The 12,476-nt window shown below is 38.3% G+C and overlaps 1 protein-coding gene across 4 annotated transcripts; it reads right to left on the bottom strand.

Annotated features, from left to right (window-relative positions):
- Nucleotides 1-280: 280 nt before the first annotated feature.
- FZL (FZO-like protein) lies at nt 281-11,049 on the bottom strand. 4 transcript variants are annotated; one of them, XM_086661112.1, is made up of 12 exons: nt 10,345-10,979; nt 7,886-8,008; nt 7,458-7,774; nt 7,285-7,353; nt 6,507-6,704; nt 3,181-3,312; nt 2,990-3,076; nt 2,446-2,886; nt 2,114-2,281; nt 1,648-1,860; nt 1,063-1,178; nt 281-757 (listed from the first exon to the last, which is right to left on the bottom strand). In XM_086661112.1, the coding sequence occupies exons 1-12, from the start codon at nt 10,838-10,840 to the stop codon at nt 475-477; spliced, it is 2,643 nt and encodes an 880-aa protein (XP_086517238.1). In that variant the 5' UTR covers nt 10,841-10,979; the 3' UTR covers nt 281-474. The 4 variants fall into 4 exon arrangements, with proteins under 4 accessions (XP_086517238.1, XP_086517237.1, XP_086517240.1 ...); XM_086661111.1 differs by having other exon boundaries at nt 7,458-8,008; nt 10,345-11,049; XM_086661114.1 differs by lacking the exon at nt 3,181-3,312 and having other exon boundaries at nt 10,345-10,978.
- Nucleotides 11,050-12,476: the final 1,427 nt, after the last annotated feature.

Raw genomic sequence — 12,476 nt, 5'->3', positions numbered from 1 at the left:
GAAAAAAAATAATCAGAGAACAGATAACATTTAAATGTCAACAGATAGTTTAACAAGAGGATGACAATGAAGTAAGAATCTAAGTATTGATTAAGTATAAAGTATAACTAAATAAAATAATGGAAGTGACAAACAACTTAAAGATACCAAGTAACTTTCATTGCAGAAGAAAAATTCAATTCAACAACCAAATATCACCGAGGGACACGCGAAAAGAAAACTCGCCGACTTTTTCCTGCAATGTTTTTAACTACTGACAGATGGAATAGTCTTAGACTCGTAATCAAACAAAACTTCGAATATCATTTGACATATCGTGTATGTTACATAGTTTATAATTTATTATGATATAATGACTATTGAATATTCAATACCCCACATGGCTTCGTCTTTCCCTCATAATGCTCACAAACATAACATGAGGAGAAAGAAGTGGGAATTTGCTACGGTTTAAAAGAATAGAATAACATTATTTCATGATACATGAAGATTTTGGATTTCAATTAATAAAGTTTGTAGTTTTTTCCGTATATTTGTCAGCTCTTCTTGTATCTTCAATGATCTGTCTATTCTTTGTTGTGCTGCATCTTGATAAGGTTTGCTAATGATTTTAACGAAGTTCTCGAGATCTTCAATACTATGTAAGAGATCTTTAGTCATGGCTTCCTCAAGTTCACGTGCCACGCCGTCAGCTACCCTTCGTACCTTTTCTGTCATCTCCTTTCGACGAGTTGGGAAATTCGATATTGCTAACAAACTATTATAAGGTTGAGTTAGCTCCAAATGGTGACAAGGGGTAATTGAAGTGAGGTAAGTCAGAGCATAGGATTAGTAGTCAATAGCTAGCCTGTTAGAAAATCTAACTCTCTCCCTCCAAATAAAAATTTATAAATATATATATATATATATATATATATATATATATATATCAAACTCATAGTCACATTTTTCAGTTAGATTAGACTTAACAATGTGATGTGTATAAGAAATTTGATCCTTAAGCAAAAGCAGGGAAATGGAAAGTAACATCAATAAAATTTAAATCAAGAAAGTAGTAATTACCCGCCAGCCGAGCAAAGACCTAGAGCAAGAAGGTCCTCCGATGTGGTCGGCAGCACAGTTGTTAAGAGGGAAGCAGAAACTCCTGCAGCTCCTAATCCTCCGAATGTTCCCAAAACCTGAAAAATCAAAAGGGAGTTGGATGGTTGATCGGCTAGTTGTTACAAGGGTAAATTGGCCAAAACTCCCTAGACCAAATTTTCTTTTGTCAAAATGCATCCATCAAATTTTTTAGGCTCCAGCTCCCTAGGGTATGGTGTGCACGACTTAGCATGAGTAAACTTCGCACGGTTTTGCATAGGTTTGTATGCTTTGTACAAAGAGCGCGCGCTTACGATATTAGCACTTTTTAACGAAGACCAACACGAGATTAGGTCTTTGGACTTCGGCACAATTTCCTGCGGTAAGAAATCCCACAAGAAAACTGTATTCGAAGTCCAAAGCCAGGAATTTTTTAACGTAAGAACCAAGTTCATGGTATAATAGGGGTAAAAGATCAAACTAGAAATATAGGATAACATCAAGGAAGTAGATTCATTTCATTGGTGATGAAAAACATAACCAATAAGACAACAATAGAAAACATACCACTTCACGGATTTCCTGGTCAAAAAGTTTTGCAGCCGCAGAAGCGCTGAAGTTTTCGATTGTTTTCAGGCTAAGATCTTTCCTCTGCAATTCGTAGTTTCCAATCTGCTGATAAACAGATGACGGCCATTTCTTCTTGAAAGAATCCTTGTAGATTCTGCCTTCACGTTCATTTTGTGATTTTAACCACATTCTATATTCCCCAAGTAGCTTCTGTGTAACAAAAGTTAACAATCAAATTTCAGACTCAAATTGCCAGGAGAAGATATATGAGACTTCGCTAGAGAATACATATCATCATTTTATGGCAATTTTTTTAGGATTAACAATAGAGCATAGTAAACTATCCCATTCTGGGAACCATAACATGATAATATGAAGAATAAGTTTCAAAGCTAACACCGAGCAGAAGATCTGAAAAAATGAGTAAATCTTGGAATTTCAGGTAAAATCTAATAGAACTTACTTGTGTATCAGAAAGTGCAGGGTCAATTATGCCATTCTGAACACTGGAGCTAGCACGCATAAGGTCAGATTTTTCACCTTTGAAAACGTAAGAAGCAACTAGATCAAGATTTGAGAGTTTCAGAGTAGATTCTATGAGCCTCACAGTTCTTGCTCTTGCCGTGTCAACCTGCAATTGTCGTGAATCCTCTCTTGTAACATATAGTAAAAAATGAAGCCCGTATATCAAAGAGTTCTTCGAAGGAACTTTATAAGACGACAGAGGCAAGATCAAACTATGAAAAGTATCAACAGATATCAAATATTTGTATTTAATTTGAGTTAGAAACATACTAGTGATAAAGTTTGTCTCTTCCACGACATGCTATCAAGTTCCATCTTTTGGGTGTGCTCTTTCACTCTACCAACAATTTCACTAACAGAGACTAAATCTTGAATGGCGGATTTCTGATCCTTTTTCGCGAGTGTTTCACAAGCATCAATTAAGCGATCTGCAATTCTAATTGGTGTTTCAAGCTTAAGCCTCATCCTTTCAATTCCTGTATCTGACGATCCATCTAAAAAACTGTACAAGAATTTCTCGAGTTCATAGAAACCACTGTTCTTCCAACGATAATCACTCTCCAATAGTTCCCGGATGATATTTTCATCATCTAAGCCCAGAGAGAATTTTGCCTCCATTGCTGATCGTGCAGACACAGGGTATAGTGTAACATTTTCTGCACTCAGTAACTTCTGTGTATTCTCTTTGATGAAGGCAATAGCTTCTTCTAGCTGATTCAAATAAAACCGGAAAGGAGCTAATAGCAATTAGCTAGAAGACAAGGCTAAAATAAAAGGTTTTTTTTTCAAAACAAGACAATAAGAGTTTAATAACCTCAGTTTTACTCTGATAGAGATCAGATTTGTTCAACACAAACACAACTTTTTTCTTCCACTGCTGAATATATTGAAGAAAAGCAACCTGAAACCACAAAGAACGACATGTAAAGATGGACTTCATGGAGTATTACTGATCTCGTCTGGAGTAGCATTAATTATATGATTGGCAAGTGCCACTGATCATACCTCACTTGCAGTTAATGGTCGGTCAGCAGAGATCACAAAAAGAATCAAATCAGAACGGGGCACAAACTCTTCGGTAAGACGTTGTTGCCTTTGAAGAATCACATTAGTACCAGGTGTATCAACAAGGTTCATCTGATTACAGAGAGATTAGCATTAGCAATCGTTAAAGATTGTAAATTATTCTACAGATGTAGAGATACTACATAAGAAGATGGATTTGATCTCTAAAGTCTAAACACAGACTCAAGATAAACAATCATAACCACAGGACACAGATAATATGTTTGCTCGAGGTAATATAAAGCCTCTGAGAACAAGCATAGGGAAAGAGTGAGTGAGGAAAATAACAGAAGAGTCATGCCCGATAAACTGAATTCGCTGCGGAATATGTTAACTAGTTGATGCAGATGAGAAGGTAGAATGCATTGAGTATAAGTTGGCTAAGGAAGAGATTAATAGATTGGACAAGCTGGAGGAGAGCAATCCTCTATCCTTGGAAGACTTGGAACTTAGGAAAGAAGTGAGGGTGAAAATGGAGAGGCTTTTAGCCTCAGAAGAGGTCAGCCTGCGTCAAAAGTCGAGGGCAACTTGGTTAAAGGCGGGTGATAAGAATTCGGCCTATTTTCATAAAGTTCTTAAATGCAGGGCTCGACAGAATCGTATTTCCGTTATTAGCATCGGTGAAAACAGCATAGCGGATGAGGATGAAATAATGAAGGAAGCGGTAAAGCATTTTAGCGAGCTGTACTGTGAACCGAGATTTTGGAGGCCGGGGGTCATGGAGATGGATTTAGCTCATTTGGAGCCGGAGGAAGCGGATTCGATGGAGGAGGACATAAAAGAGGAGGAGGTGAAGGCGGCTATTAAGGACTTGGCTAAGGACAAAGCTCCGGGTCCGGATGGTTTACCTATCTCTTTTTATGACAATTGTTGGGATATATTGAAGGAAGGCATGATGAAGGTGGTGGAAGAGTTCTCTAGGACGGCATCTTTGCACTGGTCTTTAAATCAAACCTTCATAGTGCTCATACCCAAAAAGAAGAGCAGCTCCTCATTCTCGGACTTTAGACCAATTAGTCTTGTTGGAGGTATGTACAAAATTATATCAAAGATCCTCTCGTCTCGCCTGGCCAAGTTTATGAATAAACTCATATCACCCTTCCAAGGTGCGTTTGTGGGAGGTAGACAAATACTGGACGGAGTGATGATTGCCAACGAACTTATTGATTCTAGGCGCAAGAGCGAAAACAGGGGAATCATTATTAAGGCGGACCTAGAGAAGGCATATGATCGGGTGAGCTGGGATTTTCTATACAAGGTAATGAACAGGATGGGCTTTGGGTATAAGTGGCGATCATGGGTATACTCATGTATATCCTCAGCCACCTTCTCTGTCATTATTAATGGAAGGCCTTCTGAGGTATTTCAAAGCTCAAGGGGAATTAGGCAAGGGGACCCCCTGTCCCCGCTGCTGTTCCTATTAATAGGAGAAGTGCTAAGCCATTGTATGCAAATGGCGGAGGATCTTAACTGGGTTTCAGGCTTCAAAGTGACGGAAGCTAGCAGGGGTATAAATCATCTACAATTTGCAGATGACACATTGTTCTTCCTAGACGAAAATGAGGATCAAGTAACGAGACTGAGGGGCATTTTGATATGGTTCGAATTAGCCTCAGGTTTAAAAGTGAATATGAATAAGTCTTTCATATATGAAGCCACACAGGTGAAGGAGAGTGACAGAAATTGGGAGGCCATGAGGGGTTTTGGTTGTCTGATTGGAAGCCTACCGACCAGCTATCTAGGCCTTCCTCTTGGTCACAGATATAAAGCGAACTCACTTTGGGACCCGGTGTTAGAGAGAGTGAATAAGACGCTGGCAGCATGGAAGGGGCATTTGTTATCCAGGGGAGGCAAACTCACCCTTATTAAGTCAGTTCTCCAAGCATTACAGTCGTATTTCCTGTCTTTGTTCTCGATCCCGAAAACAATCTTAAAGGCAATTGATAGCAAGATGTGTAATTTTCTTTGGAATGGAAAGTCTGATAAGAAGAGAATGCATTGGGCGGCGTGGAAGTTAGTTCGATCACCGAAATTAAAAGGAGGAATGGGAGTTAAAGATTTGAAGGCTATGAATGAAGCGCTGCTCATCAAGTGGATTTGGAGATTCTATCATGAGGATGGGGCCTTGTGGAAGGAAGTAATCTCTGCAAAATATGGTCATAACCCGCGACAGTGGGAGGATCGGGTAAGGAACTCCTCCTATGGATGCGGAGTATGGAAAGGAATCCAATGTTTATCCACAAAATTTCAAGCAATTACGAAATGGGATCTAGGAAATGGGGAATCCATCCTATTTTGGCATGAAGAATGGTTCGGGCAAACGAAGTTAAAAGCGAGATTTCCTTTGATCTTTGATATTGCGTCTGACCAAAATGCGTTGGTTTCCTCTATGTTCGATAAAGATAGGTTGGTTTGGAACATATGCACGAGAAGAAACCTCAACGATTGGGAAGTGGATCAATACATTTTGCTTTGTGATTATCTTAAGGAAGTTCGGGTGACTTCCGTGAGAGATAAAAGAGTTTGGAAGGAGGGGATAGAAAAACCTCTGTGTGTCAAAGAATGTTATGAGAGGGTATCACCCGATGTCACGGTGATGAGGCAAGCCCTTGTGAGAATTCTTCATCGTAAGCACACCCCCCCGAGGGTGCTGTTCCTGATATGGGCTACCTTTATAGGTAGAATACCCACGATGCATTCATTAAGGCACAGAGGCTTTCAATTGGCAAATAGGTGTATTCTATGCAAAGGGGACGAGGAATCAGCGGATCATCTCTTCCTAAGGTGCAGAATAGCATCGAACTTATGGGACTATTTCATGGGATCACTCAAAAGTCAATGGTGTAGACCCAACACCATTACAGACATGTTTGAGCAATGGGATGGTATCTTTAAACCGAGATCCAAGAAGGAAATATGGGACCTGGTGCCGGTTGCTATAGTGTGGAATCTATGGAAGGATAGGAATGACAAAATTTTTAAGGAATCTAATTCCTTCTCATCGGTAGATGTAGAAGATGTAAAAGGAACAATTCACTACTGGATTAGTGGTTCCTCAAAATTCAAAGATTCCTCTTTCTTGGATGTTGTTAGGAATTGGGAGGCTTGGGTTATGTAATGTAGCATAACCTGAGCAACCCATCTTCCTTTCGTTTTTCTGTATAGTTTCTCTTGTTTATTGAATCAAATTTTCAAAAAAAAAAAAAAGGTAGAATGCATGTATGAATAAGAATTATGGGTGTAAAACAAAAATGGAAATGACTAACCCTTTTCAGAATTGGAGCAGGTAGATAACATATAAATTGACCATCGGGGTGCCTTTCGCATCTTTCTTGCTCACGAGCATCCATCTCCGCATAGCATAACAAAGTGATCTCATTAGTTGTTGGGACGACTCCCTCTTTGAGATACTTTTTACCAAGGAGGCCATTGATGACACTTGATTTACCAGAGTTGAACTCACCCTAAGAAGATAAAATAAGTAACTGTATGAGAAGGGAAAGCTTTCAAAGTATGATTTTCATAATATTCTTAAAAATAAATTAACGAACAAATTCCCGATGGTAAAATTATCTAGTCACGAACAACAAATTGTATTGTATATTTGCAATGGTCATCATCGGATCAAACAGTCCAGGAAAACATAATATGATGAATATCAAGAATCAGAAACGCAGGCTCAACACAGCATTCATGCTAATAAAATTGAATCTCAGTCTTCTTGAAGTATGCTTTTGTTCTAATACACTGGTGACTCAAAAAACAAAAAACTCAATTGGAGGCCCTATGAAATAGAATTTCTCCTACATTAAAGTTGGTTCAATAAAAAAAGGAGCAAATTTCTTTTTTTTTTTTTTTTTGAATACTTTGATTAAATTAATGAAAGGAAACGGGAATGCAAAGACGCACAAGGCAAATTTCTTTTTTCTTTTAAGCAAAACACGCTATATTTCAATTCGATGAAAAAAATTACTTGAAATTTAGAGCTAATACCCATGTATTATCCGTGGAACCAGATATTGCTGAAGTTCAGCACACAATTACCACTATAACCAGCAGAAATGGCTCATCTAGTCGAGAAACTGCATCAGTGAGAAGTGAAACCTCCTCCATCTGCCCCTCAAAATCATAAGTACATAATTAGATCGCGTAAAAATGGTTGATGAGTACTGAATATATCTGAAGAAAACACCGAACCCGGTGCGTTAAAACATCACCTGTGGTGCAGCTTTGCGGATGACAGACATTGTTTCTATTAATACCGTTTTCTCCGTTTTTATGAACTCTTTTTCTCTCTCTTCCAAATTAATAGACGGCGTAAGCCCACTTTGTACATGATCCAATAAATCCGTCTTTCTAACTTCACTAGAAATTTTGTATCCATCTTGTGTTCTTTTACTCATGACATTAACAGAAGAAAACAATTTGCTCAGAGCAGCATCGTTAAATAGCTTCATTTCATCCAAGGAAATGAATATCCCACTAGCACCTGACCTTAATAACTTTGATGCATCAGCAACCACTGAGTCCCCTCCTACCAGAGCAATGGTTGTAAAAATTGGTACCTTTACATCTTGAAATATAGAATTGACCAGCATATCTCTATAACTTCCACTATCATTACTATAGATAAGAAAATCAGCACCTTCAGAATTAGATGCACTTAAAGCAGCATCAGCAGTGTTAACACTCCTACCAACTAAAGGAAGAATTACAGACTCAGATTTTGATTCCATCATAATGTTTCTTGCCGCTATGGCTGGAAGACCTGTAAAAACAAGAAAAATTTATCACACTGTAGAATCACAACAGAGTAACTAGTGTTGGATTTGTCTGAGATTTTAGGAAGAACAAGAAAAATTTATCACACACACTGTGGAATCACAACATATTAACTAGTGTTGGACATTAGTGATGAGGGGATATCGTTAAACTCCCTAACTAAAAAACTAACAAAGAAACTACATCTGTAAGATGCTACATGACTGCAGAAAAGTCGACATTGAAAGTAAGGGATTATGGAGGTTTATTGTAACATTGAATACTTGATAGACAATTATTCCTAGATATATGCTTAAATATATAAGAAACTTCCCAAGACAAAGGAATCTAAAAGAATAGAATTAGAGCAATAACGATTCTGCTAGCTTGCCCAGTCGAGGGGAACCTACACCTTTATCTTGGTTGACACATCCTCCCTAATTTAGTAGAGTTCGAGCTTCAACTTAAAGCAAATCTTCAATCTCCAAGTAGTACCTCATTAATTTTGTTAAATGGGAACTTGGTCTCGCATGTTTGTGTAGCTTCTGTTGATGATTCTACAATTGGAGAGTTGGAGGACTTTTTATCTCCCCCTTAAAAAAATTAAGAAGGGAAGATAAGATATGTGCACGAAACAATAAGCCATCAAGAGATGAATAGAAACCTATGTAACAAACCACACCACCTAATAAGGTTGATATCATAGCCTCCCAATTAAGAGTGAAGTCCCTAACTCCCTATAAGACACCACTAGGCTCCACTTTTCATATTACACCAAAAGTACAACAGAAAAACAGTTGCAATTTAAATTTACCAAAATGAAACACATCCCCTTTAAAGATGATGTATTTCTACCTCTCCGATTGCCGACAATAGCATGAGGAATCGGTCTCCAAATCCATCTTCCCTTGTAGGTACTGTCGCATTATTCCATTCTCACAAAAAGAGTTCCATATTCCTCTGCTCCATGCACGATACCCTTAAAGTGCTGGCTAAATAAACTCCCAAATCCAAATATGCCAAGTGATAGGACGATGGGTCAAAGATGACTTACGGACTCCTCATTGCATCTACACAAGATTAATCTATTAACCAGAACACCTCCTCTCTTTTTTCGAATAATACTCCGTCAAAATCCTTTGAAGCCTAGCCATCCAGACAAAGATACAGACCTTCAATGAAAATGTAATCGTCCAAATCAACTTGATGGGGAAGTCCTGCACCTCACTTCAGCCACAAGTTAAAGTTTCATAGCATTACGTTTACGTCACCGAGAAGCTCCGACCTGGAATACTCCTCCAAATCCTTTTTCCTCTATTGGGTTAACTCCATCTAAAATCAGCAACTTATGCTACTCCTAAAGCTCCCAGCCACTAAGAATTCCCACATCCCATGCCATGCATCCATCCAAAATATGAGTCTCTTGTCATTCCCCAATTTTTACAATAAAAACAACCTATTGGAATCCCTGTCCAGCCTATCCCTCCGTATGCCACAGTCTGTCCCCTGGAAAAGCAAGACAGTGACTCATTCCCATACATGTCCACAATGATATTCCTAGATACAGCCGACACTCCCAATAAATTGGAAAATTGTGGTATGATCATGAAGATGTGGTTTCATCTGATTGGAGCGGAAAGACTGTTCAGTCGGGATGAATCGATGATATATTAAAGTTCTCATTTTGAATGGGATCAACGTCAGGAACTGAAATTCTACAACAGTCGGAAAAGTGGCACCTCATCAAGGTTCACTTGTACGTCTTCTAGATATGGATTTGAAGTATATTCCATCATGTACCTGATATTTTTGGTGCGTGGAAAAGTCCGCCTTGTGGCACGGTGGCACCCCAACCCAGTCCAAAACTAAAATACTATATCTATCTATCAGGGATTCAGGGAATCTGTACAGACCGAGCCTGCTCCAATTTGAGCACCAAAAGATGCAATTGACCATGATTTAACAATTGGAGACCTTGATCAGCGTTTGCATTGAATTTGACACACGTCGGGGAGACTTGGCTCGACTAGGAGGTCTAAATAGCCATATCCTATGATATGTGATACAATATAACTGTACATGCATACATTATATATCAAATACAATATAGGTATTTCATCTCGCGTCGACAAATTTGGACTCCTTTGTACGACCCTTTTCGCCCTTCACAACCTTACTCTATAGTTTTTCTTTTCATAATTGGCAAATGAGGATCCTTTTTGCTTAGTTACTACAAAATTAACTCCGAAAATATAATTGACAATGTGATATCTTTCTTATATTGTTGAAGATGATGATACTTATTGATACTAGATAACCAAAAAGTAAAGAAAAAGAACTAACCTTGGTCGGAAAGAACAACACCATTTGCACCAATAGCAGCAGCAATATCAACACGTTCATCAACAAGAAGATAAGCTCGATCTCTAATAACTGACTTCAACAATCTTGCTGCTTCATACAATTTCCCACCACTTCCTTCTGTGCCACCCACAACAACAATACCTACCCACTTATTAGAAACCGCAAAATCAATAGAATCAACAACATTTTCTCTCCCCAAAACCTCTTCTGAACTCAATTTCAGAACCAAACTTGGAATTTTGATCTCCGGACGCTTGAATCCACCGGGAAATAAAGTTCTAGGTTGCTGATGTTGGTCGGAATAACTTGATTGAACTGCATTTTTTCTTCTTGCTAGGTTTACAGAAATTCGCCTTCTGGGGGTAAAGAATTTGAGTGGTCGATCATAACTGAGAAGAATTGGTGTCTGGAATTTGATAACGAGAGGTAAGTTGGTAGTAGTAATAGGAGTGGAGTTAGAGAGTAAAGTGACCATGGAAGTAATACTGGATCGAATTACTTAATTTTTCTCTCAGAGCTAGGCTAGGGTTTAGAGAGAGAAAGAGATAATGTGTAGAACCTTATCTCAGAAATTCCGCTTCTTCTTTCGTCCAAATTGGTTCCCACCTGTTTTTTTTTCTGTTTATTATCCAATAGTACCATTTATTTATTTATTTTTTTGACAGAAAAGCTAATTTCATAAATAACATCCTGAGGATGACAAGAGTACAAGCTTATAAATCCAAAAAAAAGGATCAAACATAACATTCAGACAAAGTTATGGGTTCAACAGGGATTGCGCCAACTCATGTGGGGCGGAGTTAGCTTCTCTGAGACAGTGTTTTATTGCCACCTCTATATCCGTTAGATAGCCACGTATTCGATCAAGATCATTTATCAATCTCCAAGGGGAAGCATCTCGTCCATCCAAAATTAGGTTAACCAGGACCAAGGAGTCCGTCTCTATTTCGAATCTCTGCAGCCCCAATCTCTCAGCTACAAGAAACCCTAGCTCCATTCCCCTTAGTTCACTATGAAGAGATGAAACCGGTGGGAAACTTTGTACTTCTGAATCTATCGTCTCTCCTCTCCAATTTTTTGCGACTGCTGCTGCTGCTGCTCTGTCCCTCTTGAAAGCTCCATCAACATTGATCTTGATTCGTCCATATAATGGTGGGTTCCAAGCTTTGTCCTGTAAAATATTCGAAAAAGAAGAAAACACAGATAATGAAGGAAATCTTTTGAGGTCTAAAGAAATGTTGTGCCAAGTGCGATGCAAATCGAAATCTTGGTTTTGGAAGTGCTTTTCATTCCTGGCTTTCCACCAATGCCACAACAGATAAGTGTACTTGTACCATAACTCGTTCGAATCCTTTCCTTTATTTAGAATTTCTTTGAGGTTTTGAATAGGATCTTCTTTTAAATCTGTGAAATCGATATCCTGCAACGAGAGAATGAATGCTTTAAATGTCTTGCATGTCCCAAATAGATGGGTATTTGATTCGATCTCATCATCTGGACACATCTTGCAATTTTGATTCGTCTGTTGGATTCTGTGATTCATATTTGATAAAGTTGCAATCCCATTATGTATTAACCTCCATATAAACAATTGTACCTTCGGATCCATCTCTTTCTTTTTCCAGAATTTCGACCAAGGGAAATCACCAATTTCATTCGGTAATATTGGTCTGACTTTAATGGTTGTATAAAACGATTTTGTTGTGAATCGTCCTTGTTCTGTATTCTTCCAAATGAGTCTGTCCCTTTCACCTGTTGAAGAAATTGTGATGTTGGTTATAGCAATGATTGATTCTGTAGTGAAAAATTGCTGTAGCAGATTTATTTTCCAAGTTTTGGAATTTGTATCAATCAAGTCTGCGACCCATGTTAAATTTTGTGGTAGATTCTGAGTGAGTGTTGGAATATGTTCTCTCATTTCAGGAATCCATCTATCCTCCATTATTCTAGTGTCCGAACCATCTCCAATCATCCATATGGTGTTATTTTGTAAAGTTGTTCGAACTTGAAGCAATGACTTCCAAAATGGTGATGCAGGTGAATTTTTATTTACACTCCAATAGTCTTCCTTCTGTAGGTACTTAGCACTTAATAATTTAACCCATATTGCC

This window comes from Eschscholzia californica, unplaced genomic scaffold, assembly GCF_041429995.1.
Source record: "Eschscholzia californica isolate CP2 unplaced genomic scaffold, dmEscCali1.0.p SCAF_2, whole genome shotgun sequence".
Lineage (NCBI taxonomy): Eukaryota > Viridiplantae > Streptophyta > Magnoliopsida > Ranunculales > Papaveraceae > Eschscholzia > Eschscholzia californica.
This window is presented reverse-complemented; position numbering and strand designations above follow the sequence as displayed.